This window comes from Trichosurus vulpecula, chromosome 1 (assembly GCF_011100635.1).
Source record: "Trichosurus vulpecula isolate mTriVul1 chromosome 1, mTriVul1.pri, whole genome shotgun sequence".
NCBI classification, from domain to species: domain Eukaryota; kingdom Metazoa; phylum Chordata; class Mammalia; order Diprotodontia; family Phalangeridae; genus Trichosurus; species Trichosurus vulpecula.
The window spans coordinates 173,527,020-173,553,827 of NC_050573.1; the positions used below are offsets into that span (position 1 = coordinate 173,527,020).

The following is a 26,808-nucleotide window of genomic DNA, read 5'->3' on the forward strand; positions in this document are numbered from 1 at the left end:
TGGAGATCTTGAGGGAGACGTTTCGGTCACATCGCAGACTGAGCACAAATCTCACAGTCTCCCTTAACTCAACCAAAGACATCACATTTCTTATCAGTAACACCTGTACCTTAAAAAAAAAAACAAGAACAGCAACACCTCTCTTTAGCACTTCTGCCTTGAGAGTGTTTCTCCATCTTCTTCTGTTGTCAAATTTAGACTGTAAGTCTGTTATCATTTGTCACTTTAATACATTGTATGGCTAATTTTAAAAAATTGGATACACAGTTTTACCAGTGTAGGGAGAGCTCAGAGAAGAACTTCCTCTACCAATGTAGGCCACTGCCTTATCTGCAATTCATAGTGTTACAGTGCTGCTTGGGGATACGGGGAGAGGGTGTGGGGGAGTGTGGCAGGGCAGGTGGCTTGCACAGGGTTACACAGCCGGCATGTGACAATGTGAGACTTTAATTCAGATCTTCCTGCTTCCAAGGTCAGCCCCCTTTCCAATATGTCACACTGCCTCTTATGTGAAAAATATGTGTAAAATATGTATCTATGTATATATCATATGTGTGTATGTGTATTACAGGACACCGATAGGCTACATATATATAGTATATATACATACATACATACATATATATATATATATACATATACATATATATATATATATATCATAGGCATTTATTTTTATGAACAAATTCTTCTAGTGACCTGGACCTTCATTGGCATCCAGATGTTTAATCATAGTGTGTCTGACTCCGAGTACCATCCTGCCCTGTGATAAAGATCCCTTGGGTAAAGTTTCATTCTGATGCCTTGTTATGACATGAAGGCTATTCACATATGACATTGTAGGCTATTCACAGATCCTAGCAAGTAAGACTTTTCAACCTTACCAAGCTGAAAAGGCTTTATATACAAGCTCAGCAACTGATGGTGTATTATCTAAGGAACAGAATAGCAAAGTTTTCAGAGATACACCAACAGAAGGTTAGCCATGGCCATCTCGTGAAAAAGCATCTCTTAAGGCATATAGTGGCTATGATCCACTTCCCATTTGATATACATCCCAGGTGTTTTGAAATATAAATGGTACAGCTCCAGCAGCAAGTTCTTTGAGAGGACCTGTCATAGTGTCTTGCATATAATAATAATAATAATGATAATAATGATGATAATAATAATAATAATAATAATAATAATAATTTGGTGATTTGGATTTCTGTGAAACAGTCTCTACTAGGAGTATCCCCAAGATTTTTCTATATAGTAGGAAGTCTACAAAGACTAGGGCAGCTAGGTGGCAAGGTGGAGAGAGCTCTAGGCCTGGAGTCAGGAAGACATGAGTCCAAAACCAGGCTCAGACACTTGCTAGCTGTGTGATCCTGGGCAAGTCATTTAACTCAGTTTCCTCATCTGTAAAATGAGTTGGAGAAGAAAATGGCAAACTACTCCAGTATCTTTGCCAAGAAAACACCAAATGTGGTCACAGAGAGTAGGACATGACCAAAATGATGGAACAACAGTTACAGAGATGAAGAAGTCAGGTTAATGTAAGGAGTGTTGTCCTACAGAGACTCATAGTGTAATCCAGGACAATTTTCTATGTATTGTGTTATCTTTAATGTTCCTTTAAAGTTGCCATTTATTTAATTTTCTTTTCTTGCTTTAATCAGGCATTAAGTATTTATTATGTACCTACTTGGTAGATTGTGCTTGGTATTGGGGGCATGGAAACAAGAAAGCAATGGTCTGCGCCTTCAAGAAGCATTGGGAGCAATGACAGGTACATCTATAAAAACATATGAAATATATGCAAAATAAATGCATAAAAACAAGATCATTGGGTGACGCACCTGCAGTTGAGGAGTCAGGAAAGGCCTCAGATAGCAATAGGTGGCATCTGAAACAAGATTTGAGGGTGGGCATTCCAGGGCTGGATGACAGTACATGCAAAAAAGTTTACGAGGGAGGATGTTGCCTGTTTGGAGGAAAGGGGAAGCACTTTGAGGAAAGACTGGGCATATTTGTTGATATTAATAATCTGAGATTTGCAGGATCTAGACATTATATGGTCCAGCTCCCCCATTTTAAAGATGAGGAAACTGAGGCCCAGAGAGATTAAATGATCTGACAAGGTTATACACAGGTATTAAGTAGAGGTGCTGAGATTTAAACTGAGTCCTCTGACTTCAGATCCAGACTCGAGACCTGCCTTCTTCTGGGAATGTGAGGAGCAGACTTGGAGGATTGCTTGGTACTCCAATACCATCAGAGCTTATATGCCCTTAGCAGTTCTAGAGAAGTAACCAGTGATGGGACTTGCTTTTAAAAAATTTATTTTTATTTTCAGTTCTAAAATCTCTCCTTCCCTCCCTCCCTTCTCCCATACATAGAGAAAGCAAGAAATATGACACCCATTTGCATATGAAGTCATGCAAGGCATATTTCCACATTGACCATATTCTGAAAAAAAAAAGCAAGAAAAATACAGAAAAAAATGTTTTAGTCTGCACTCTGAGTTCATCAGGTCTCTGTCTGGAGGGGGGTAACAGTTTACATCACAAATACTTTAGAACTGTGGTGGATCATTATATTGGTCAAAGTTACTTAGTCTTTTGGGGTTGATTCTCTTTACAATATTGCTGTCATTATGTAGATTGTTCTGGTTCTATTCTGTTCACTTAGCAGCAGTTTATATAAAAGTCTTTCTAGGTATTTCTGAAATCAACCCCTTCATCATTTCTTACAGCATAATAACATTCCAGTTGATGGAACTTCTGAAAAAATTACTGAGGCCTAAATGGTGAAAAATACTCTACTACTTGAAAGTTTGTGTCAGGGCTTGATTTTCAGGTAGAGAGTGATCCTAGCTTTTATTATTTTTTGGTCATTATTCCATATCTATTGAGCCAACAGCTGAGGGGAATCTTGGCTTAGTGTGGGGAAGGAGTCTATAGTGGAGAGAATTGGGTTTTATTTTAAAAATTTAGAAGTGATCCTAACGTTTATGAATTATCACTTTAGTGATGAGGGACCACTCTCCATTGTGGCTGACTACTTTGGCCTGGAACAAGATAAATGGTCATAGGATATTCAAAAGAGTTAGAGATTATCATAATAACTATTCTGATATCCCAAGTACAGAGTCTGGCCTGGGGTATAGCTACAGCTTCCACTGCAGAAAACATTTCAGGTGGGAGGTTCTAGTGTCTAGAATAAAGAACTATCACTCATTCTCCTCTGCCAAACATTTATGACCTGTCACTCAATGCACTTTGTGGTTGGTCAAGAAACTTAGCAAGATTTTGTATGGAGGAAAAATCATGATAGGATGGAGAAGCTATTGCTGAAGGAGTAGAGAGTTATACCAAACAGGTACCTCATCACTATTCCTCAGACGACCTGAACTAAGACTGTGTGCCCATATTTACCAAACTTAAGTAGTCCTGGCCACGCACTGAAAATTTTGTGTTCAAATACAGTGATTTTTTTTAAAAGTGTGATAGCTGTGATATAAGAAAATACACCTATAGGTGAGGTATGTTCAGGTAGATTTTGAGTCAGTTTCATTTACCCATTCCACTTCAATTAGCAAGGTAATTGTACCCCAGATACAAATAGTAAAGTACTTTATACTTTTGGAGTGATTCTGTTCTGTCGTCTTTTAGAGAGTAAGATTCTAGGCATGGTGATATGGTACTGTAAAACTTGCAAAGCACTTTATTTATAAGAAATATGTGAAATATATAATACAAATACCATTACCCCCATTTTACAGATAAAGAAACTATGGATAAGTGACTTACCTTTGGTCATATAATCATGGACTAAAACTCAAGTTTCCTAACTCTGGACCCTGCACACTTTCTACTATACCATACTCCCTCTCATAATTATATTCTTGCTATGATTTCATGTTTAGTGGTCTTACGAAGAAACAGGGACCTACTCAGATATGGACAGAACTTGTGACTTTTCTGGGATATGGATTTCCCATGTAGAAAATGTGTAAGCATCTCTCAAAAAATGGATTATGATTCTTTTAAAAAACACAAGTAATTCTCAATTTTCCACTAATGTTCTACTCTAATGCCCCAGTGTGGCACAGAAAACCTGCATTCTCAAAGGCTATGGCAACATGGATGGGAGCACCTAGGTGGCACAGTGGATAGAGTTCTGGGCCTCCAGTCAGGGAGAGTCATCTTCCTGAGTTCAAATCTGGCCTTGGACACTTACCAGCTGTGTGATCCTGGGCAAGTCACCCAACCCTTTTTGCCTCAGTTCCTCATCTGTAAAATGAGCTGGAGAAGGAAATGGCAAACCACTTCAGTATCTTTTACCTAGAAAATCCCAAATGGGGTCATGAAGAGTCAGAAACAACTGAACAACAACAACAACATGGCAGCATGGTAGAATATTCATTTTGGAATCAGAAATAGCTGGGTTTGAATCCTGCCTCAGATACTTACTAGCTGTGTGACCCTGGACAAGTCTCTTAACCTATTTGCCTCAGTTTTCTCATCTATAAAATGAAGGAGCTAGACTAGAAGATTTCCTATGAGCTCTCATAGTTCCTACCAATCTGGAAAAGTGTTAAGTAATACACATCTTTGAGGATCACCTTAGCTAAATTCAGAGAGGTTCATTTTCTGAAGATGATAATTATCATCATATCATATCATGATCATATCATCATCTTGAGATGATAAGGGCTTTCTGACATACTAACTCTAGAAATTAATCTGCTCAGGCATAGGAGGGTTGTCATGGGCACTCAGATAAATAGTATCTACATTCATAAACTTAACCTGAAGAATCGTCTAAAAACACCCCGGAATCCTCCAGGGTGGTAACAATCTAAAGGACCAGGACAGCTTTTTCCCTGGTTCCTTGACAGCAGTGGGGGGTGGGGAGGTGGAGAGGGAAGGTCAGTGAAAAGCAAAACCAAAACAATAGGCCCCAAACCCTGGAAATGCAGGGTCTGGTTTACATTTATCCCTTTCTGTAACAACGTTGTAAGCAGCTTCCTCAGAGGGTGTGTCTTCACTTCCAGCTGTCTTTTAAAAGCCACGTGTCAGCTAAACGCCTAGTTTACATCAAAAAAGAGAAACTAGGGGAAGCACCAAAAAAGAAATCCACCCCTTTCTGCTCTTCCTATAATAATATTTGATACAGAACTTAGATGTTTTTTCTGCCTAGTTTATGAGTTCATTATACCTTTTAACTGGTCTTTAAACCAAACGGTTTCGAGCTGGGACAACAATATTGGGTGAGAAGAGAATTCAGATAGTGTTTACAAACAAGAGAGCGCTCCAGAAAACCTCTCCTTCTTTAGTACCTTGCGGGTCTCAGAATATTGCTTATAAGTTTGTAGTCCCGGAGCTAGTTGTGCGAATGAGGCAACGCCTCTCTTGTGGGAGAGAAGACTAGGGGGAGCGCCTATTTAAATATAGGGTAGCTGGATCTTTCTATTGGCTGCAGTTCTTGTCCATCATCAAGGAAGGCGGGGCGATCTGGGGGTTGGAGTGTGGTACCTGAGAGAGTCTCGCATCTGAGAGTCAATGCTGCGCGTAGTGGGGAACGAAGAGGCAAGGAGAGAGACGCACTAGCCGACCGGGAAATATCGGTGACTTTTCTTCCCGTGACACAAGCTTCTACTCCCTTCTCTCCCACCCCTGTTACGTGCGGGGATTTCAGCTCAGCTCCTTGAGAACAGTACGGAAAACAAGAACCTTGCCGGCTTCACTCTGGGACTTCATCAACAGAGTGCAGAGATTTCTTAGAGGGGAGCGACGGTGGTAGGAAGACCAGGGGAAAGGAATTTGTGAAGGAAAAAAAAAAAGTTTGGTCTTCTGGAGAAAGTTGGCTCCCCCCTCCCAGTCTTTTTTTTTTTTTAAACAAATCCCGAAACTCAACCCAGAGTGCGCTGCGGTACCTCTGTCGCTGCCCTTTTTGCTGTGGGGGCTCGCGTCCAGGATGCGGGGTGCTTCCCCGCTCTCGTGAGCAGCTCCTCGCCTCCAGACTGATCCCTTCGTCCATCCCGCCCCACAGTGAGAGAGAAGGACAGACAGGCAGAAAGGCAGACTTACCAGCGCGCACCCTGGAAGGCCAAACGGGGCAAACGCACGTGGATGTGTTTGTGTGTGTGCTCTGGGCTGGCAAGGGGGGCGAAGGTGACACCACAGTGGCCTGCAGAGGTCGGGAGGAAGCCGGGCTTGGGTGCAACATTGGACTAGAAGCGGCTTACCTGGAACTTTCAACAATCTCTTCGTACTTCTGCACAAGTTGGTTTTGGATCTTCCTCCTAGACCCTCACTCTTTCTGCCCCTTCGTTTCTCCCCCACCCCTCCAACCTGGGCAACTGGGGGAGCCTAGGAGGACCATGCGAGATAAAGACTGAGGTCCAGGAAGGGGAAGAGAGCCGGTAGCAGAGGGGAGGGTGGAGGGGGGATAATCACAGAAAGTGTCACGAGCGGCTCCCCCCTCCTCCTCCTCTTCCACTTCTTCTTCTTCCTCCTCCTCCTCCTTCTCCTCGTCCTCCTCGTCCTCCTTGGTTCCATTTCCCAAGTGGGAATCCAACGGGGGGCCAGCGGGAGCAGCCTAGCAAAGGGGGCCCCGGGCGGGCAGGCGGGGGATGCCGCTGCTGGGGAGGAGAGTGCAGTGGCTATGTTGGTGGTGGGGGCTCCTGTGCGGCTGCTGCTGCCCCCCGCCAGTTCTGCCCCTCCTGCCCGCCGCGGCCGCAGCCGCCACTGGAGGGGCACTGCTTGGGAACAGCAGCGGGAAGAGCAATAGCCCCGGGGAGCAGCAACAACCACTGCAGCAGCCGACACCGCAGCTGCCCTCCTCCTCCTCTTCTTCCTCCTCCTCTGGTTTCCTCTACCGGAGGCTCAAGACACATGAAAAACGAGAGATGCAGAAGGAGATTTTGTCTGTGCTGGGGCTGCCCCACCGGCCCCGGCCTCTCCATGGATTACAGCAGCAACAGCCGCCACCACCTCTGCAGCCCGAGCATCGCGGGGCGCTACCGTCCCCTCCGCCCCCGCCCCCTCCAGGGAGACTGAAGTCGGCTCCCCTCTTCATGCTGGATCTGTACAATGCCCTGTCCGCCGACGAGGGTGAAGAGAGGGGAGAGGAGGAGGAGAAGCAGCAGCCCCCGCCCCAAGGAGGGGGCGACCGGAGGGGTTGGTCCCAGCAGCGGCTGCCGGCCAGCCGGCCCTTGGCTCCGAGCGCGGCGGCGCATGCCCTGCATCGCAAAAGTCTCCTTGCCCCGGGTCCTGGAGGCAGCGGTGGAGCTTCCCCGCTAGCCAGCGCTCAAGACAGCGCCTTTCTCAACGATGCTGACATGGTCATGAGCTTTGTGAACCTGGGTAAGAATCTACATTCCGTAGACACATAGATAACTACCTTTCATTCCCTGCCGCCAGGTGACAGGGGAGTAACACTAAAGTGTGCTAGGCTCCTAGGCTGATGAAGGGTGGGCTCCCGGGAAAAGAGCACCGGACTGATAGCCACGACCATCGGTTCTACTCCCAGCTCTGCCACTAACTAGCTGTATGAATTGGACTAATCACTTTCTCTCTCTGTAAGATGAGGGGCGTTGGACTCTCTAAGATCTCTAGAATTCTAGTCTCTGAATTTGGACTCTTCATTACTGCCTTTAGAGCTTCTGTCTGGGGAGCTGGCTCAGTCAGGTGTCTTGGCTAGGCTACCACCTGGACTTTCCTGACTGGCCGGGGTGTGCAAACTCCCCGGAGGACAGGGATCAGCCAAGTAGTTCCGTGCTTTTGGTTATAGGTTGCAGCAGACATAGTTAGACTAGCTCCTGGAGGTCCTTTTTCCTACCCCCCCCCCCTTTTTCATTGATAGCTAAGTGGTTAGAAGTGCCTGGTCTTTCTTAAAGCAGAGCATCTTGGTGCTTCTTTCAGTCAGATTGAGAACTAAGCGGTCAGGTATCCCCAAGTGGCCAGGGTATATTGTGTCCTCATTTGAACATCATCCTTTTTCTTGGGGAGAGGTTAAACCTGCTCGTGGAGAAATGCAAAACCTAGAGCTTACCAAGCCTGTAGAAAAAAAATTAGAGCAGCCTTTAACATCCAAATTATTTTGTTACCGTCCCAGCTAACCAATGGCTCTTAACTCTTTTACTATTAAATCTTCAAATTTCTAAAGCCTAACAAAAACGGTGTGTGTTGGGCGGGGGGGGGGGGGGCAGTTAGAAAGGAAGAAAAGAAAGGATGGATACAAGGTGAGACCTTGTTGAGAACTGTTGGAAACACTTCCATAAGGTAATAGTAGTGAATGGGAATTTTGCTGTTAGGGAGAATTGTTGTGGTAGCATTCATAGAGAATTCTGCATATTTTTAGCCATAGCTCTGAAATCAATGTTTAGTGGATCCAATTCATTCCTAAAGATTGAAAAAATAAAAGAAAGTTAGGAAGAGATTGAGGAGGGCTTCAGAAATCTCACAAGTTGCTTAAGGAAGAGAATGAGATTCAAAATCTAGTTCTATTAATTTATTCTGTAAACTGGGATAGGCCATTCAACTTGTCTCTTAAAGTGTTCACATCTATAAATGAAGATGAGATTAAGGTTTTTTTTTTCTGAATGAATATTCCTAATATATGCCATTGACTCATTCATGTCTTCCCCTCTCTTTTCCCTGTGTGGAATGTGCTACTTTGTCAGGGTGGTTTGGTACTAAGTCACTTCAAGAGAAAATGTGGTTGTTTTTAGTGACTACAGACTCTAGTGCTCACACATTCTAAAAAAAATTGCTAGAATTGGTGCCTTCTAGGTTCCAAGACGTGGTAGGTAGAATAAATAATGCAGAGAATAGAATGCCACACAGAAAAATCATCCAAACACAAAGCAAAACAAAAAAAAAATCCAGTCACTTTAAGGGCGTTGCTGATTTGCAGCACTCCTCAAATGAAATAGCTATTTCTTCACAAGTGAATCTATAAGTGATTCACAAACATGTCTTCAGGTTGCTGCTGCTGCTGGTGGTTATTGTTGGGGGGAGGAGAGGATGGACCCAGAGATGGCAAGGTAGGGTTTCTTAATAGCTTACAAAACAACATCTCATAGCAGGTGCAGCCTTGGAGCCTGCCAACCCTGCCAGTGTGGAATACTTCAGGGTCTGCCTTGCAACTTTTGTATCCAGGGATTTTGATTGGGCAGGAATTTTCACAAATGATGGCAGCCAAAACCAGGGTTGGACTACCTCCATGAAGCAGGCTGGACAAATTCTCATGATTCCAGGCCACTAAGCAATGGTTCCAGGGGCATCAGGCCAATGCTGTTCCTTGCCCTGCTTGCCCTGCTTCCTCTCCCTTACTTAACACCCCCTTCCACCCTGGGCACATCCAAAAAGTACAAGTTGGTCAACTGGGAAAAATGTCCAGTTGCTTTTGGGGGGTAATCTCATTTCCAATTAGAATGGAGAAAGTCCTAGATTCCCTCTCTGTCAATAATGATAGTAATAAAACCAGAATTTCTGAAGATATGTGGTCATTAGGATGTCCCAGTAATGTTCATCCAAGGGCTACACAGAAACTGCATTACCTAAGGAAAAACTGCTGTCTATCCATTACATTGATTTGCTATAAACTCGGACTAGGCTAGCCCTAGGCAAGACTGTGAAGAGGACAAACCTTTTTATTTTTATCTTGTTTTATGGTTTCCTACAAACTCTTTGCTCAGGTTCAATCACAAACACTTATTTAGAGTACACTCTGGCCAAGGCCCTGTACTAGGTACTAGGAATATAAAGACAACAGAAAGAAACAATAGAAACTACTACTAAATAGACTACTCTTAAAATACTTTACATTCTTCTGGGATTACACCGTGTGCACCCGTGTGCACAGGTAGGTAAAGACAAGATAGTTTGAGGAGGGAAGAAGGAACTCTAATAGTTGGGGGTGTGTGTGTGTGTGTGTGTGTGTGAAGCTATCTCAAAGGAGGCTCCTCTCTTTTGTTTTTTAAGAACTTATCCAATGTCCCATTTCCACACATTTCCATACACTAGCCCCTACCTCCCTACATTGCTGTGAAGATCAAATAGGATGGTGAAGTTATCCTTGCTATCTGCTAAGGTTGACAACTTGGAGAAATATTTGCAGTTTCAGAGAGGACTTTTAGAAATCCAGAGGAATTGGGGCAGCTAGGTGGCGCAGTGAGAAGAGCACCGGCCTTGGAGTCAGGAAGACCTGAGTTCAAATGCGGCCTCAGACACTTGATACATTTACTAGCTGTGTGACCTTGGGCAAGTCACTTAACCCCAATTGCCCTGCCTTCCCCCTCAAAAAAAAAACCCAACAAAAAAAGAAATTCAGAGGAATGACTCTCAATCTTTGATGGTAGCATCAAAGATATGATAACAGGTTTGCAGGGCACAGGGGGGAGATACTAAGGTAGGGAGTTCTGACCGGAACCCTTCAAATCAAGCCACTAGGCATTCCTTTTATTAAACACACATGGAGATAGAATAGAATTGCTTGTTAGGTAAGTGTAATACAGATTTCTAAGTACTATTCTGGTTTTCAACCAAGCTTGGGAAATCAACCTTAACATAGGAATGATGATAAAGGCCTCCAATAGAGTCTAACTTGTGTCACAGAGGTGACTTACATTTTGTTATACCTGCAGAGCCCTAGGTTGTCAAGTCCTATGAAGCTGGAAAAATTTCTAGCAGGAACCTGGTTTAAAAAAGTGTGTTTATTAAGTTTAAGGAAAGGCTCATCCCCGGAGAGTTGAGCACAAGGTAGTATTTTTTTTTCAGTTACAACAACCTATGAAGATCGAATGATAGACCGTGGTGGTAGGCGTCCCCAAACTGATAAAGTCTTGAAGTACTGAAAAGAGATTTTATTCCAAGAGGTGAAGTAGTTAACTGTGGTCCTCATGGACAAAAAGAAGGGAGGTTACTGTGGGAAGAATACTGGATTTGAAGTCAAAGGGACATAGGGACTCAGTTTAAATCCCAGCTCTACCCCCTTATTACCCATATGACTGTAAGCAAATTATGTCACCTTGCCAGGCTTCAGTTTCCTCAGCTTTAAAGCGGATCAGATTAGATAATCTCTGAGGTCCCCCCCAACCCTAAATCTGTGATCCTTTGACCTTAGTATAGGAAAGGTGCCGCAGTGCATAGAGTGCTAGAATTGGACACAGGAAAACTTGGAGTCCAATCCTATTTCAGATATCAGCTGTGTAACCCCAAGCACATCAGTCTTAGTTTCTTCACCTGTAAAGTAGGGACAATACTAGCCCCTACCTCCCAGCATTGCTGTGAAGTTCAAATGAGATAACTCTTAAAGTACTTTGAAACCTGCTAGCTGTTATTTGTTATTATGATGATTTTTATTATTTGTATTTTCAGAATAAGGTTCTGGGGATCATTTCCCTGATTTCCTAATCTATATCAGTGGTATGTTGATGGCTGTAGTTAATTGACTCCTCTCTCATCAAAACCACAGGGAGATCAGATTCTATAATGTTGCTCATACTTAGCACTCATGGGGTTAAACATTTTATTAAGAGTCAGTCAACAAGCACTTATTAGGTTTATGCTGTGTGTCTGGCACTGGAGAAGGAAAAGCACAAAGGAAAGTGGTTATATAGCTGTAGATATGAATCTTATGTAAAACAGGGGATTTACTCATGAAATACATTTAAGTAACACTGAGGCCTTTCATCTAGGGTGACCATCAGGAAGTATGAATCAACAAGAGAAACTTTCTCTCACATCTGAACTACCGGTCATTAAAGCCAGCTCATTGTTATTTATGTTGATTGTTTCAAATTCTTCATGAATGAACAGAATGAACATTTATAATGACTCAAGTACTTACAGCAACTTGGCCTCTGATGTTGTCTGCTGTTGCTACTGATGTGAGCCTGTATAAGTTGTATGCCCATGCATGCATGTGCGTGAGCATGAATTCAATCAGTGCTCTTTTCCATTTGTTTTCTATGCTAAGAATCTTTTTGGCAGTCAGAATAACCTGCCTTCCAGTCTTTGGTTCTCTAGAATTCGCTCTTTAACAGGGAAAACAGACTGTTTTTTGCCCTCTGTGATTTGAGTTGACCTTATCAAAGTATGGGCAAATACCAGCCTAGAGCTATAGTAAAATGTTTACTATTTCATTTACTGTTGATTTAATTTTTTTTTAATAAAATACATGAGATTTGCTATTTTTACTGTATGAAACTTTCAAAACAAATGAAGAAATTCAGGGCCTTGTAACTTTAGGACCATTCACAATATCTGGCATATGCTTAATAGATGCTTATTGATTGATATGTGCTTATAGTATACTGTTATATGTCAGTTAAGACTTGCATACATAATGAATCATTTTACTTATTAGTATCTATATTTCTCTTAGTTTATAATATAATGTATGCTTTCCTTAATTTATTTTAAAACATCTACATTTTTATTAGTATGGATACTCTCTCAAGCATGGAGATGGCAACCTTTTCATGATTTAGCAGAGTATTTAATTAGTTGTTATGGACAAAAAAAATAAAGTTGTCACTCTGTGGCTTATTTTCTGGTAATGAGTGTATCCAAAACATACTAGAATAGTCTTTTGACAATTATTCTGAGTCTCAGTAGTATAGAAGTTCCGCAAGGACAGGCGCTATTTCTCATTTTCTCTTTGTATCCTCAATATTCAGCAGAGTGCCTTATACATAAGTGCTTAGATTGAATTAGAGTGTATTGGATACTTGAAGCTTTTCCAGATTTAGTAAGACATAGCTTATGCTATACTGGTACACCTTTCCAGTGAGGAGTAACCATCATGCTTCATTATGATAAGATATCAGAGTAGGATTTCAGTGGATAAACTGCATACGAAAGTAATAAAAGTTCAGGCATCCTTCATTTGAACTGATTCTTCCATTTCCTTAATTTGAATTAATGAGGTGTTAATGTATATGAACAGATATTAACAAAGAACTGAAAAAGTCAATGTCTTCTCTATCTCAGGAAAAGCAATAAGAAACTCATTGTACTATAAATACTGGCAATCGTCTGGACATAATCACGCTCAGAAAATATAAAGTAGAAGAAAAATGGAACCAGAATATTCAGTATTCATGTTTATAGCCAAACACAATTTTTGTACAGACTTTGCTTTTAAAACACATGATCAGAATCCCCATCTTTTCATCTAAATTGCTTCAACTTAGGGAAGTTTAGTCACCAACGTTTATGTGAACAAACACTTATTAATGACCTACTATGTGTAAGGAAGTATGGTAGGCACTGGAGCCTCAAAGACAAAAAGGAAATAGTTCTTGCCCTCAAAGAACTTACATTCTCTATGGGGAGACAACATGTACTAAACATATATAAAGATAAATGAAATAAATATAGGGTGATGGAAGGTGGTATTGGAGTCATCAGAGAGAAGACAGAAGCAATAGCAGTTGATGGAATTAGGAAAGGCTTCATGGAGGAGGAGACTTAAACTGAGTTTTGAAGATGGTTAGATACTGTAAGAAGAAGCAGACTTGAGAAGCAAATGCATTCCAAGAAGGCATACATAGCCTTTTTCCAGACAAAGAGAATCAAAATAAATTTATGTGTCACTTACTGCTAAAATGGAGAATTTGCTTATGAGAATGTGGTTTGAAATGTGGGGTAAAACACTTTCCTAAGTACCTTCTACTCTCCTAAATGCTAACTGCAAAAGTTAGTGGCATTAAAAAAAAAAAAACCAAACAGAGATGTACAAAATGTTCTTAAACTAAGATCAAAGGGCAAGCAGATAGCATTGTTCAGATCACAGAAGGTGTTTCCTTTGGTTGTCCTTTTAAGAATGAAAATGTAATAGGGAAAAATCCCTTTAAGACTTGCTGAGTCACAGTCGTGTCCTCCAACTCAAGGGCTAACCCTGGGGTATAACCTCAATGAAGTAAAAGTTCCTTCTGCTCTAAATTCAATTCAGTCCAATAAATATTAAAGCCTACTATGTGCTCAATGTTGTGCTAAGGGCTTGAGATACAAAGACAAAGATGAAAGTCCTGGTCCTCAAGGAACTTACATTCTTTTGAGGGGAAACAACATGTATATTGAAAATTAAATATAGGCGCAGCTAGGTGGCACAGTGGACAGAGTACTGGCCCTGGAGTCAAGAGAACTTGAGTTCAAATTTAGCCTCAAATACTTGACACTTACTAGATGTGTGACCCTGGGCAAGTCACTTAATCCTGATTTGCTCAAAAAAAAATGAAAGAAAATTAAATTAAATTAAAAATTTAATATAAAATATACATACAAAGTTATTTCAGGGTAAAGGCACTAACAAGGATGGGGAAGGATGAAGATAAGTTTCCTGGAGAAAGTGGCACTTGAGTTGAATTTTAAAGGAAAGTAGAGATTCTAAGAGATGAAAAGAGAGTTCATTCCAAGCATGGGAAACAGCCCATGCAAAGGCAAGAGATGGGCAATGGGATGTCAGGTACAAGGACCATTAAGCAGGCCAGTTTACCTGGAACTAGGGTATAGAGTAAGTGAAGGGGCTAAGTATTTTAAACTAGGAAATGTAGACTAGAATCAGATTGTGAAGGGCTTTATGAGCCAAAGAGAGGAATTTATGTTTTATCCTAGAGATGAGGAATCACTCTCTTAAAAGGGGGCAGGGAGGATGACAGAATGGTGGATGGTAGGGGTGGAATATTTTAGGTATATCAATTTAGCAGCCATGTGGAGGATGGATTCGAGACAGCAGAGATTGGAGAAAAGAAGGAGCTTGTAAAACAGTGTTTCTTAACCTGGAGTCCAAGGAATCTTCCATGAGTTCTACATACTTGGATGGGAAAAAAATCACATACTTTAACTAATCTTGGTTTCTTTTGTAATCCTATGCATTTTCTGCACTTAAAAACTTTATTCTGAGGAGTCCATAGACTTTGCCAGAGTAGGGGAGGAGTTCACGAGACACAGATAAAGAAACCCTCCCCTCACTTGAGAATGGGAAAAGAAATAATTCTAGCTATCAGTGATGGCCATCGCCAAAAGATAAGAAAAAATCTTATCTTTTGGGAGGGAATAGAAACTAATACCAGCATTCCCTAAGGTTGCAAAGACTAGAATGGATCCCTCTATGTCTCCTTCTCAAAACCCAATCTGATCTCCCCAAGTATTTATATAACCTGTCTAGACAACAGCCTAGACAATGGTATCACCTGTTATTTAGTAGAGGCCACCTTTTCCAGTAGAATATAAACTTCCGGAGGGCAAAAACTGTTTTGTTTTTGTTATTGGACCCTCAGGGTCTAGCACAGTGCCATATGTATTTCAGGGGCTTAATAAGTTTTTATCGAATACAATTTTCTGCTTCTGGGAAATTTCTGTGCAGCTATTATGCTCAATTATTTTTATTCCTTTAGATCAATTAATTCTTTTTCAAATATCTTCCTTTCTCTTCTTCAGGAAAAAAAAAAACAATTTTTTCCCTCCCTCTTTCTTTCTTTGTTCCATTTTAAGTTCCCAAAGAGCCCTAGTCATAATCAATAAACATAAGAATAGCTTAAGAGGATCTCTTGATCAAGTCCCTTTTTATGCTTTGTGTGTGTGTGTGTGTGTGTGTGTGAAGAAATTCCTTTCTCTTTTTTTCAATGGGAAATCAACCATATTCCCCTTATGTCTGGAATAGTGACATATTTGTATCAGAGGAAAGCCACTAATTTTGAAGTGTAGATTCAGTTTTTAGAAATAGTGCCATCAGCCTTTAAAGCCCCGCAGAGTGCCTTCCTATATTCTTATGCTCCTCTAAACCTACTCCTCAAGCAATGTTCCACAAGCATTTTCCACATAAAGCATTTGCTTCAGCAGATGTTGGAGCTCTGGTCAACAAATCTTAGAGCTACAGTGAGAACCAGAAGGGACCTCAGAGACTGTGTAGGACAACCGTATTATTTTCTAGAAGAAGAAACTGAGAGCCAGGGAGGGTCAGTGACTTGACTGAAGACCCTGAGGAAATAAGCACCAGAGCCTGTGCCCAAGTTAATGTAAGGAAACATTTTACTTGTAGAGGTACAACAGCTTAGGTATTTATTACTCTGCAAGGATTTCTACAGTATAAATATTTATTTGAAATCATTCATTCTTTTTTTTTTTGAGGCAATGGGGTTATGTGACTTGACCAAGGTCACACAGCTAGTAAGTGTGAGGTCATATTTGAACTCAGGTCCAAAGTCATTCTTTTAGGCACTGTTTTCTTGCTGTTCTCCTAAAAAGCAAGGTAATAGGGCTGGCTTGGGAATCATGCCTGCTTTGGTTCTAATCTCACCTCTGACACATCCTGACTACCCTGGGCAAGAAACATCATTCCCCAGTGCTCTAGGCAACTCTTTAAGACTAGGGGTTGCTTTCTATATAGGTAGAGGGAGTTTCCTCATTTGCAAATTCTCTATATTAATGAAGTCACAGATCCAGGCCCTATATTTATAGCTCAGATGTTGAGGAAAACCATGGGAAAGGAGCAGAAGGAAAATGACTATCAAAAGAGTTTATCAGTGGGTCTGGAACAAAGAAAACATTATATTAGGAGAAAATACACTTGCTATAATTGGCAAATAGCTTCACTGAGTTTCCTGTAGCTTAATTTGTTAAGTATTTAAGGGACTTCTCCTACTGATATAAAAAAAATACTTCCTAGAAGATTTTAAAGTACCAAATATTTAAGTTTATGCATCCATCTAGTCTAAGGGTTCTTAATTTTTTTGTGTGCCATGGACACCCTCTCTTCTTTGGCAGTTTGTTGAAGCCCATGGACCCCTTCTCAGAATCATGTTTTTATATGCATAAGATAAAATACACAGGATTACAAAAAAACCCAATAATGATGAAATGCAGTTATCAAAATATTTTTAAAAACCAAGCTCAAGTACAGAAGGTTAAGGATCCTTGGTCTAGTACAGGGAGGGTAGTGAGATAACTCAGGGTATAGGACAGTTTGGGCTAATTATAATATATATAGTATAATATAATATGATATGATATGATATAATGTAATATAATGCCACAACAAACATAACATAACATGATAAATAAATATAGTGACTAAATGAGTACAGAATAAGTCAGAGGTTAAAGGATCGCATGCTTTTGTTAGTTCTGCAGCTAATCATACAACAAGCATTTATTCAACTATGTTTTAGGCATTGGGCTGAGCTCTGAGGGTATAAAGAGTGGCTATTTAGAGTCCTGATCTGAAAAATGACCTAACTTAATTCTTTCTCAGAGCATCCCTCTTCCCTCTAGCCTCTTAAGGCATTGGGAAATATACTTTGGAAGAGGATGCCTCTTCACCATCCCATCTTCCCCTATCACTGCCCTCCTGGGGAATCTGTGGGGATCGGGCAGGGTCCCAAGAATCTACTTTCATACCATTTTTTATGCATAAGTGAAGTAATAACAATGATGATGATAACAATAATTATGATGATAAAAACGACAAGGACAGGACCAACTAGAATTTATATTGCACTTTGAGGTTTGCAAAGCTCTTTACAAATATCTCATTTTATCCCCAGCTACCCTATGAGGTAGATATGATTATCATCCCCATTTTACAGGTGAGGAAACAGAGCAGACAGGTTAAATAACTTGCCTAGAGTCATATAGCTAGTAAATCTCTTAGACTTGATTTGAACTTCCTGAATCCAGGTCCAGTACTCTATCCACTGTGAAACCTCTTTAAGGCTTAGAAGAGGAAATGAAAAATTTGTTGATACCAAAAGATATCAAATAATAGCAAAATAAGACATCAAGGCAAAAGAGTGATCAAATTCACATCCCTAACGTGGCTTATGCGGCAGGTAGATGGGGCAGTGGATACAGTGCTGGGCTTGAAGTCGGGAAGACTTATCTTCCTAAGTTGGAATCTGGCCTAAGACACTTACTAGCTTATCTGGGCAAGTCACTTAACTCTGTTTGCCTCAGTTTCTTTATCTGTAAATATGAGTTGGAGAAGGAAATGGAAAACCACTCCAGTATCTTTGCTGAGGAAACCCAATATGGGCTCGTGAAGAGTTAGACATGACCAAAACAACCAAACAAGAACAAAAGTGTCTTATACTTTATACCTCACCCAATGTTAGACAAATTGTATTGCAGGGGGAAATTCTTGGGGAAAAAAAAAGCATTTATACTATATAATCAAATTAGGTCTTTCAGAGATTTGAAAACATCTAATCTTGATTATGGTAATATCAATTTTTCTTCCTCACAATAGTGACTTTCTCTATCCCCTCCTTCCAAAATGATCTTGTGTGCTGAGTTGGGTGAAGACAAGGAAACCTGCCCCTTCCATGTCCATGCATAATTCCATGGTCCACAGTGTTATAGAGGTAGGGTAGCCAAAGGAAGGAGGAGACTAGCTTGTTGATGCAGGGGTCTCAACATGTGTCCCAGAAGCTTTCATCATGAATATGGAGGTTAGGGACACTTTCTTAAGTTTCCCATTATTTACTGGCACCCCATTGGGCCTAACTAGCAATCATTTTCTGATTAATTAGAGATTAAGACTCCTAGGCCAGCTTCTCTTCACTCTCCATTTCCAAACATATCTGTATCTCTGGGGTTTGGTCATCAATACAGAGTAGCTTTGCTACGTTATGATGGGCCTGGGTTATAAAGTGGTAATTTCATTATTATAAAACCAATTGAATCAATGGCAGTCTTGCAAAGGGCGCATCTCAATCCCTCCTGAGGATATATGTTACTGTTGGACTTTTCATGATCTTTATTTTTAATTAAGTTTTATTGATGTCTTTTGTTTTTATATCAGAGTCATTTCTGATTATAGGTCCCCCAACTCTAGCATTAAACTTTCCCTCATGGTAATGAAAAAAAGAGTTAAACAAAACTAAATGGGCACAGTCACCACATCAGATAGTGTGTGTGACTTTCTACATTTGTCATCTCCTGCCTTTCTGTCAGGAGAATTAGAGGAAGGGATTTAGAAGTCATCTTGTCCAATCCTTCATTTTACAGATGAGGAATTTTACAGACTGGAAGGAGAAAGTGATTTTACCAAAAACACACAGATACTTGCAAAGCCATATATATGTATGTATGAATGTGTGTATGTATGTGTATGTGTGTTTTGTACTTTGAACTATTGTTCCAAAGAACTTTTCCCTTATAAAGTGAATTGTATGTAATACTTTACCTGAAATGATATTTAACCTGCCATCCTGTCAGTGTAGTATCTCTTCTTCCCTTTCCATCACCCTTTATTAAGTAGAGTTGGAATACGGTAGAGCCAATATCTGAATTGCATCAGGTAATTTCATTATGTGTCCCTATGGTCCTTTTACTGAAAATGTAGGTACTGCTGGCTGAGTGCAGGACTTTGCTTAATTCATTTTTTTCAGGATGCTATTCTCTTTTAGGTGGGAGAGCCCTCCTGACTCTGTTTGACAGGAATAAGCCCTTGACTGTGCATTCTGTTAGATAGGTTGAGATTGTCTGAGGACTGTAACGTCCCGTGTCCAGTACACTGACTTTACTTTTCTATTGTTTTTTGCATCATCGGTCAGCTATGTCAAGCATAAAGCTGTGGCACAGATTAAGCTTTGCTAAGCATTTGCTCAGTGAAACTCCCCCACCACTCCCCCAACAAGTGAACTTTAATAACTGCTGTGTTCATTATGATGACTTTCCTGTAGCTACCATTTACCCTTTTCACCTTGTGCAGAATGTGACTTCTAGCCTTAAACATCTGCCTTTGTTGACTGTTGTTCCTGTATTTTCAGTCTTGTTAGTTTCCTGTACATGAACATTTTTTTTTTTAAATGCTGGTTTGTGTATCAGCAAAGCATGAACTAACTTGGTCTTAATGGACTGAGCTGTCCTGTTCAGGGAAGAAAGAGATCCTGGAAATGGTTTTCCTTAATCTTTGAGGTTAAATATTTTCCCTCCTCTTTCTTTCCATGAATCTTATATGACCATCCTCAATGACTGACTTAGAGGCCTCTTTCACCTCTACATTCTAACTGGATAGTATTTTTGGTTGTTTAAAATATTTATCAATAAACTTAGGATTTCTATTTTTCTTTAGGATTTTTCTTTTACCATTTTTAAATGAAAAGATATTCAGATATTAGCAGATAATGTTAGAATATCTGCAATGTTTTGTTGGGAAGAAACTATAAAAAGACATTTAAATATAAAATGCACAGTTTTGGAAGGTAATAAAATGTCAGTTTTAACATTCGAAATTTAAAAACATTTTATTATGTTCGATGCCTTGTTGGTGTGCAAATATGTAATTTTTAATTTACATGCATATATTTGTGCCCTGTGTTTCTCTGTGCTGACACCAAATCCATCAGAAGTTTCCTTGGGCTTTTAAAGTCTAGGAATTTTAAAATCTCTTTTCCTCTACATACTTTCTCTGAGGTGTCTGTCACCATAGTACCTAGACAATCAGTCAGGCAGAGATATGAGTGATTAAATTTCTCTCTAGCCGGTGCTCTACTTGATCCATGCTCTGCAGGATTTCAGGGAGCAGAATAAAAAGAAAAGCTAAAGAATGGGCAAGAATTGTAGGAATCCTGACTTTGTAAAACTATTAGAATTTTTGTGGCACGGGCATGAGGGGGACAAGAATATTTTCATTAGCTTTCCAAAAAGTCAAATGGACATAATTATATAGCATGGTATATTGGAGGGAAAAAACAATGGATCTGGATTCAAGTCTTGACAATTGGGCAAGTCACTTATCCTCTTCTGAGCTTTAGTTGCCTTATCTGTTAAAAAAAAAGTATAATAATAATGTGGGCTACTTACCTTGGAGAATTGCTGTGAGAACGGACTTTTTGTAAACTTTAACTTTTAAGTTAGGAGAATTCAAACAAAGATCTTACTGTCACTAGAGGCAATGTCTGGGATTCTTTCGGGTCTCTTCAAGTAAAGAATGCCAAAGATAGTACGTATTACAGAGTAAAACCTAATGGGAAGTCTCAATCAGAAGTCGGGTATCTCAGATAAGGCTTGGATCGATTTCTTTTTAAGCTATCTGTAAGAAAGTTATTTACTAAGCAAGTTAACAGGATAGGTAACTAATACTAGGAAAATATTTAAATTATTTAGGAGAATCATAGGATCATAGATTTAACCCGAACTATTTTTTAGGAGAAAAAAAAAACCAACCCTGAGCTCCAAGAAGTTAAGCCACTTGCACAGTGTCATATAGGTAGGAAATATCTGAGGTGAAATTTGAACCTAGGCTTTCTTCATTACAAGTCTAGTACCTCATCTAATTCCCTAGTCCACTACTCAAGAAATTGTTAATAATAGCTAATAGCTAGCGTTTATATTGTATAGGTTTGCAGAGTGCTTTACATTTATTATGCTTTTTGATTCTCAAAATAACTTTGTGAGATGCCTGTGATCACTGTCCCTATTTTACATCTGAGGAAACTGAAGTAGGCAGGAGTTAAGTGACTTACCTAGGGTCCATTTTGGTCATCTACAAGAACAAAGGACAGCAACCAAGTGTCTGGGACAGGATTAGAATTCAGGTCTTTCTGACTCCAAGTCCAACACTCTATCCACTACTGGGTCAAATACAAAAGATTCTTATAGACTCTAATGCAAGGTAGTATGCTTGGCAACAATTTGTTAGCCATTTATTTGTTACTCTAAGCAAATTTGAAATTCTGCCTTCTTTACTAATTTGGACAACCTTTCCTCTAATTGATCCAAACTAGTAAGTTTTGGCTGTATTGAATGTTAGCCGTATTGTCCATCCTTTTTATTCATTTACGTAGGTTAAATCTCTCACAGAAGTAGGGAAAAATGGCAAACAAATGACCTCTTGAAACTCAGATTTGTTTCCTAACATATCTCACCAAGTGAGAATGAAGGAATATGCATTTAGACATAAAAAGAACAAAATAACAATAATCCTCGAGGGCTGAGGAGAAAATTATTACAATAATTAAAAGAGTATTGCATTACAGAGTTTTCTGCTAAATTTCTTGTTTTATTCTCAGAGTGAAACTGGGCAGTTCCCTAGCGGCCTGTGGGAAAATCGGACTTTTAACAATCAAGCGATATCCCTTCCTAATTTCCTGAAATGGCAGTAGAGACAATCCCCTCACTCCTACCTCTGATAGCTCTTAGTAATCTGGCATCTTGGGAACTTGTCGGCATCCTGAAGGGAGTGTGATCTCAGATACATGCTTATGATTTTTGCCAGAAATCTTCATTGTTTCCAAGTTTTCCATAAACCTAAAATTTCTTTTCTAGTCCCAGGAAACATGTAGCTGGTTGGAAGTCATTGTTTTTAGAGGTCTTACATCAAGTAAGAACTGATAGGTATTTTTGTTGGAATCTTGGTTTAAAATAATTCTGAGAGAGATATTTTCAGATGGTTAACTCTTGTCTTTTCCAGTTATCACTGTAAATAAACATTGGCTGTTTGGTGGGGGAGGGGTCCTCTTGCTGGTTAGGAAGTATTAATCCCATACTTTTTCAGACCCAAAGCTACCACTCCCATTGCATTCTTTCCCTCTCTATCTAAAGTGAACTTTTCTGTGAATGCTATGTAGCTTCTATGAAGGCTATGAATGCCTTTGGGGTTGACATGTAGAGCAGAATTTGGATTATGTTATTTTATGTCACCCTCATGAAAGTGACTACTTAGGACGTGGTTTCAGATAGTATGGGACATTGTCAAAATATAGCAGAAAGTGTACTGGAATTAGGCAATAGGGGTTCTAGTCCCAATTCCACCACGTTATTTTGGTGACCTTGGATAAATCCCTTAACTGCTCTGCACCTTAGTTTCCTCAACTGGAAAATGTAGAACTTGGAGTAGAAGATGTACAAGCTCCCTTGAAAGTCTAACATTTTTATTCTACCCTTTCAAGCTTCTTTGATCTGTTTTTTTTTAAAGCACTGCTCCCTTCCACCTCAGTTTTGGCATGAAATAGTTGATCCAAGTGCACATTAGAAGCTGTAAAATTTCTGTCTTCATTACCATGCTGCTGCTTTTGATGCCCATTCTTACAGACTTTGGACACTTCTACTAATTGAATTTGCTGAAGTTCATTTTCTGACCAATTAGAGGAATTCCTCTTGGTCAGAGCACCATTGTGTATGGTCATACATATATTCTTTTTTTAAAAAATTATATCTAGCCTACTCTTAGTTTTAATTTGTATTTGCCCCATGACTCACCTCATGATCAGATTTATTTTAGAGGCCATCCTGATAGTAAAAGCAGATGGCTCTGTGCCTTAGTGCTATCTAGATCAAGCATCCACAGCAGTTTTAGCTTGTCAGTTCCCCTGTCATCTTACTGCTTTTCTATATTCAAATGAAAAAGACTTGATCTTTCTATAAAACATTGTAAAAATCCTTTGCTGTGTTTTAAACTCTGGAAATTTGGTTAGGGCAGACAGCCAAGATCTCTAAGGAGGTAGACCCCATTTCACTCCCAGCTTTTTCTTTCAATGCATCCTTCTCCAAATATTTTATAAGCTTAAGTAATAACTTGTTTTCAGAGACAAGGACCAAGACTTGACGGATGTTATTTATAAGGAAAGATAAGTACAATACTTCCTTATGACTTTTTACCTCAAAGAACAGCTGGTTATTATTTTATATTTATACCAAGAACAACTAGACTCCATTCTATTCAAACTGTTCATGTTCTTTTCAAACAATGGTGCTCAATATGGCATTGTGGATTTTGGGGAAATTATATAGAGTAACCTAAATGTACTGAAATAGCACAAAGAGTTGTTGCATTGTGTAGTGGATAGGCAGTGGGTCCTGGAGGCATGAAGACCTGGGTTCAAGTCTTGTCTCTGTTACATAGTGGCTACATGGCCATGTGTAAGTCACAATCTCTCAGTGTACCAGGCACTCTTCTAAGACTAGAAATTAGAGAACAGTTGCATATATACATTGATGAAAATAGCATCCACATCAGGAGTTCCTTCACATTAATGAAAAAATAGCTCTCAACCCTACCCTCAAATAATAAAACCCAAAACAAACAAAATGGTATATTAATTGGATGATAGGTGTAATTTTCCTTTGAGAACTTTGAAAGCAAGATTCTCTATCTTTAGTATGCGCTTATTATTGTCATCCCTAGAACCATTTAATGTGGATAATCTCGTTAGAGCATGTGAATGACAAATCACTTTCACCCTCTCAGAGCTTACATTAGAGTCACATGCTGCAGCTTTCTAGAGTGGCGAAAAGTTCTGAGCATGAAGAAATATTATTTCCCCGCTTTTGCATGCTATTAAGCATCAGCTATCATTAATCAGAACCATGTCATACTTCTACTGTGTCTGAACATTTTGCTTCCAGCTTTATACACTGGAGAAAGTGTATATGTTAGTAAACAAGACTCTTCCTGCAGGTGTAGATGCAAAAAGCACTTATCTTGTCAGTTTCTGCCTTAGACTTGCTTGGCTTCAGTTACGAAGGTGTTAGACATTCTGTTTACATAAGGGCTAAGGGGTGACATAATGTCTCTTGAAGCAAAGTCACTTAGCTCCCCACTAGGCAACCGGGAGCATTTAAAAACTGAGAACAGATCAAAGCTATTAGCCGGGTTTGTGATACTCCTATCCAGGAGCCAAGGAGGTGTTGCTGAGGTAGGGAAGGGTGGTCTCTTGGTTGCTTGGTCTCTTGGTTGGTTGCCTGAAACAGACGTGCATTATTGCATCACTGTCTCTCCAGAACTTTATTCCTTCAACTTTCCAGACCATTGGGGAGATGAATCAGGGAGAATTAAACTGCGAGCAGCCAATCCAAGGAGACTACTTAAGTGGGAATAAAATAGCGTCCAAATGGGTTGGAAAAAATGTCAAATTGTAGCAAGCACATACAAGATGTGAAACATGAGTCTAATGCCTATATTTACAGACTGTTATAAAAAGTGCTGCTTAAAGGCAAATAAGATTAAATATCTCTTCCCCCTTTAGTACATAGATTATCCTACAAAAGGATGCTCCAGTTTTAGAATTAAGAACAAATTGCTGTTCTGGACTTTATTACAAATTTGCCCTCCTTAGTCGTCTTGAAGAGCATTTTGTTTTTCCGTGTATGCCAGACTACGGAGGACTAGGGGTGGAGAAAGGGAAAAGGTGGAGTTGGTACAGACAGTAGAAGCACAAAATTCATAAACCTATTACTCATTTCATTTGATAGGGTAGGCTGAGTATAGAGTACTCAAGTCAATTCATCCAACATTTATTAAGCATCTACTCTGTTTAAGAGACTGTGAGTCATGAGTGGGGGCATGCTAAAAATTTTAGAGGAGACAGGGGCCCCTGTCCTGAAGATGCTTGCAGCCTGGTAGTCAACATCAATATTTTAACAAGGTCTACAAGCATGGTGTCACAGAAGTTGGGATTGAATCATATCAAGAAAGAATTGCAGAATAGGAGAGGAAAAGGCACAAGCATTTATTAAGTGCCTCCTGTGTGCTAAGTTCTGTACAAGTATTACATCATTTGATCTTCACAACAACCCTATGAGGAAGGGCTCACCTACCAGTCGAAGAACCCGACACAGACAGAGGTTAAGTGACTTGCCCAGGGTTATAGAACTACTAAGCGTCTGAGGCTAGATTTGAACTCAGGTCTGTCCTGACTCCAGGCCCAGTACTCTATCCACTATGCCACCTAGTTGTTCCAGTGGTCATCTAGTTTAACCCCTTTCCAAATCATAACTGCGGTCTACAGATGGCAAAAGAGAAATTTAGTGCCTTGCCAAGGAAAGACAGCGAATTGATGGTGGAACTAGATTCAAAATTCATTGAGGAAATTTTTCTAATATGTTCTAACAAACTTAACCCTGTGATACTTATGGCCAGCTAACCCTGTCACTTCACTTTGAGTTAACTTGTCTAGGATATTATGCTATTACTATTTTCCTAGTTCCTAGTTTTCAGAATTTATAGATATGTATATGTATATGTAAATATATATATGTATCTATTTCTTCCCAGTCTACAAAAACCAGGATGCATGAAGACCTACATGATTACATTGGAGGGTGATCTTTTTAAGATTGGCTAGTGACACAGAGACACTGATATCACAGCTCCAAATACTCATCTCCTGGGACTGCCTCATTCAGACTTATCAGGAGACAGGCTTTGGACAGCTGTGATTAAGTGGTCTGGTTGAGTAGTGGCAGAGAGGGGGACAATTCAAAATTTTACAATGATGCTGATATTAAAGTATAGTCATTTTACCTGCTTCTCCTGTCATTTGCTGAGAAAGGTGAGGAGAGAACATGCTCATTCCTTAAGTGATGTTCTACTTAATTCTCAAAGCATTTGTGTCCTGATAGGAAGGTTTGAAAGTTCATTTAAGAGCAGAGATAGGGAGGGAAATGAGGGTGGATTTGGATCTTTGGAACAAAGTGGGGAAACCAGCAATAAAAATGGGGGAGGATGGGAAAGTTAAAAAGTTTTTAGATGTTCAAAGGGCAAGAGCCATTTTTTCTTTCTTTCTTTTTTTAAACCAAGAAAAAGGATTTATTCTCCTTCCTGCCAGCAGTAGCAGCATTCATGATTTGCATAAAACAAACCCTTGCAATTCAAACTGCCTCCATCAGTCATGGAAGGCCAATAAGAGGCAGGCATTAGAACTACTAGGCAGGCCTTCTGAAGCTTTTAGCACCATATGATATGGTTTTTGTTTTGTGGGGTAAATGGTATTTGATATCTTGATTAAAGCTCTTGAACATTATAATGCCAGGACATTCAAAGCCTGGGGGAAGGGGAGAAGTTGAGGAATTCTGGTTTTAG

At 40.0% G+C, this 26,808-nt stretch overlaps 1 protein-coding gene across 1 annotated transcript in view; it reads left to right on the forward strand.

The window, feature by feature from the left end:
- The first annotated feature begins 6,550 nt into the window (after positions 1–6,550).
- BMP6 (bone morphogenetic protein 6) overlaps positions 6,551–26,808 on the forward strand; it is a 235,251-nt gene continuing 214,993 nt past the window's right edge. The window contains exon 1 of the mRNA XM_036742182.1: positions 6,551–7,358. Within this exon, the coding sequence (XP_036598077.1) occupies positions 6,626–7,358 (733 nt within the window). The 5' untranslated portion in view covers positions 6,551–6,625. The remainder of the gene's footprint in view (positions 7,359–26,808) is intronic.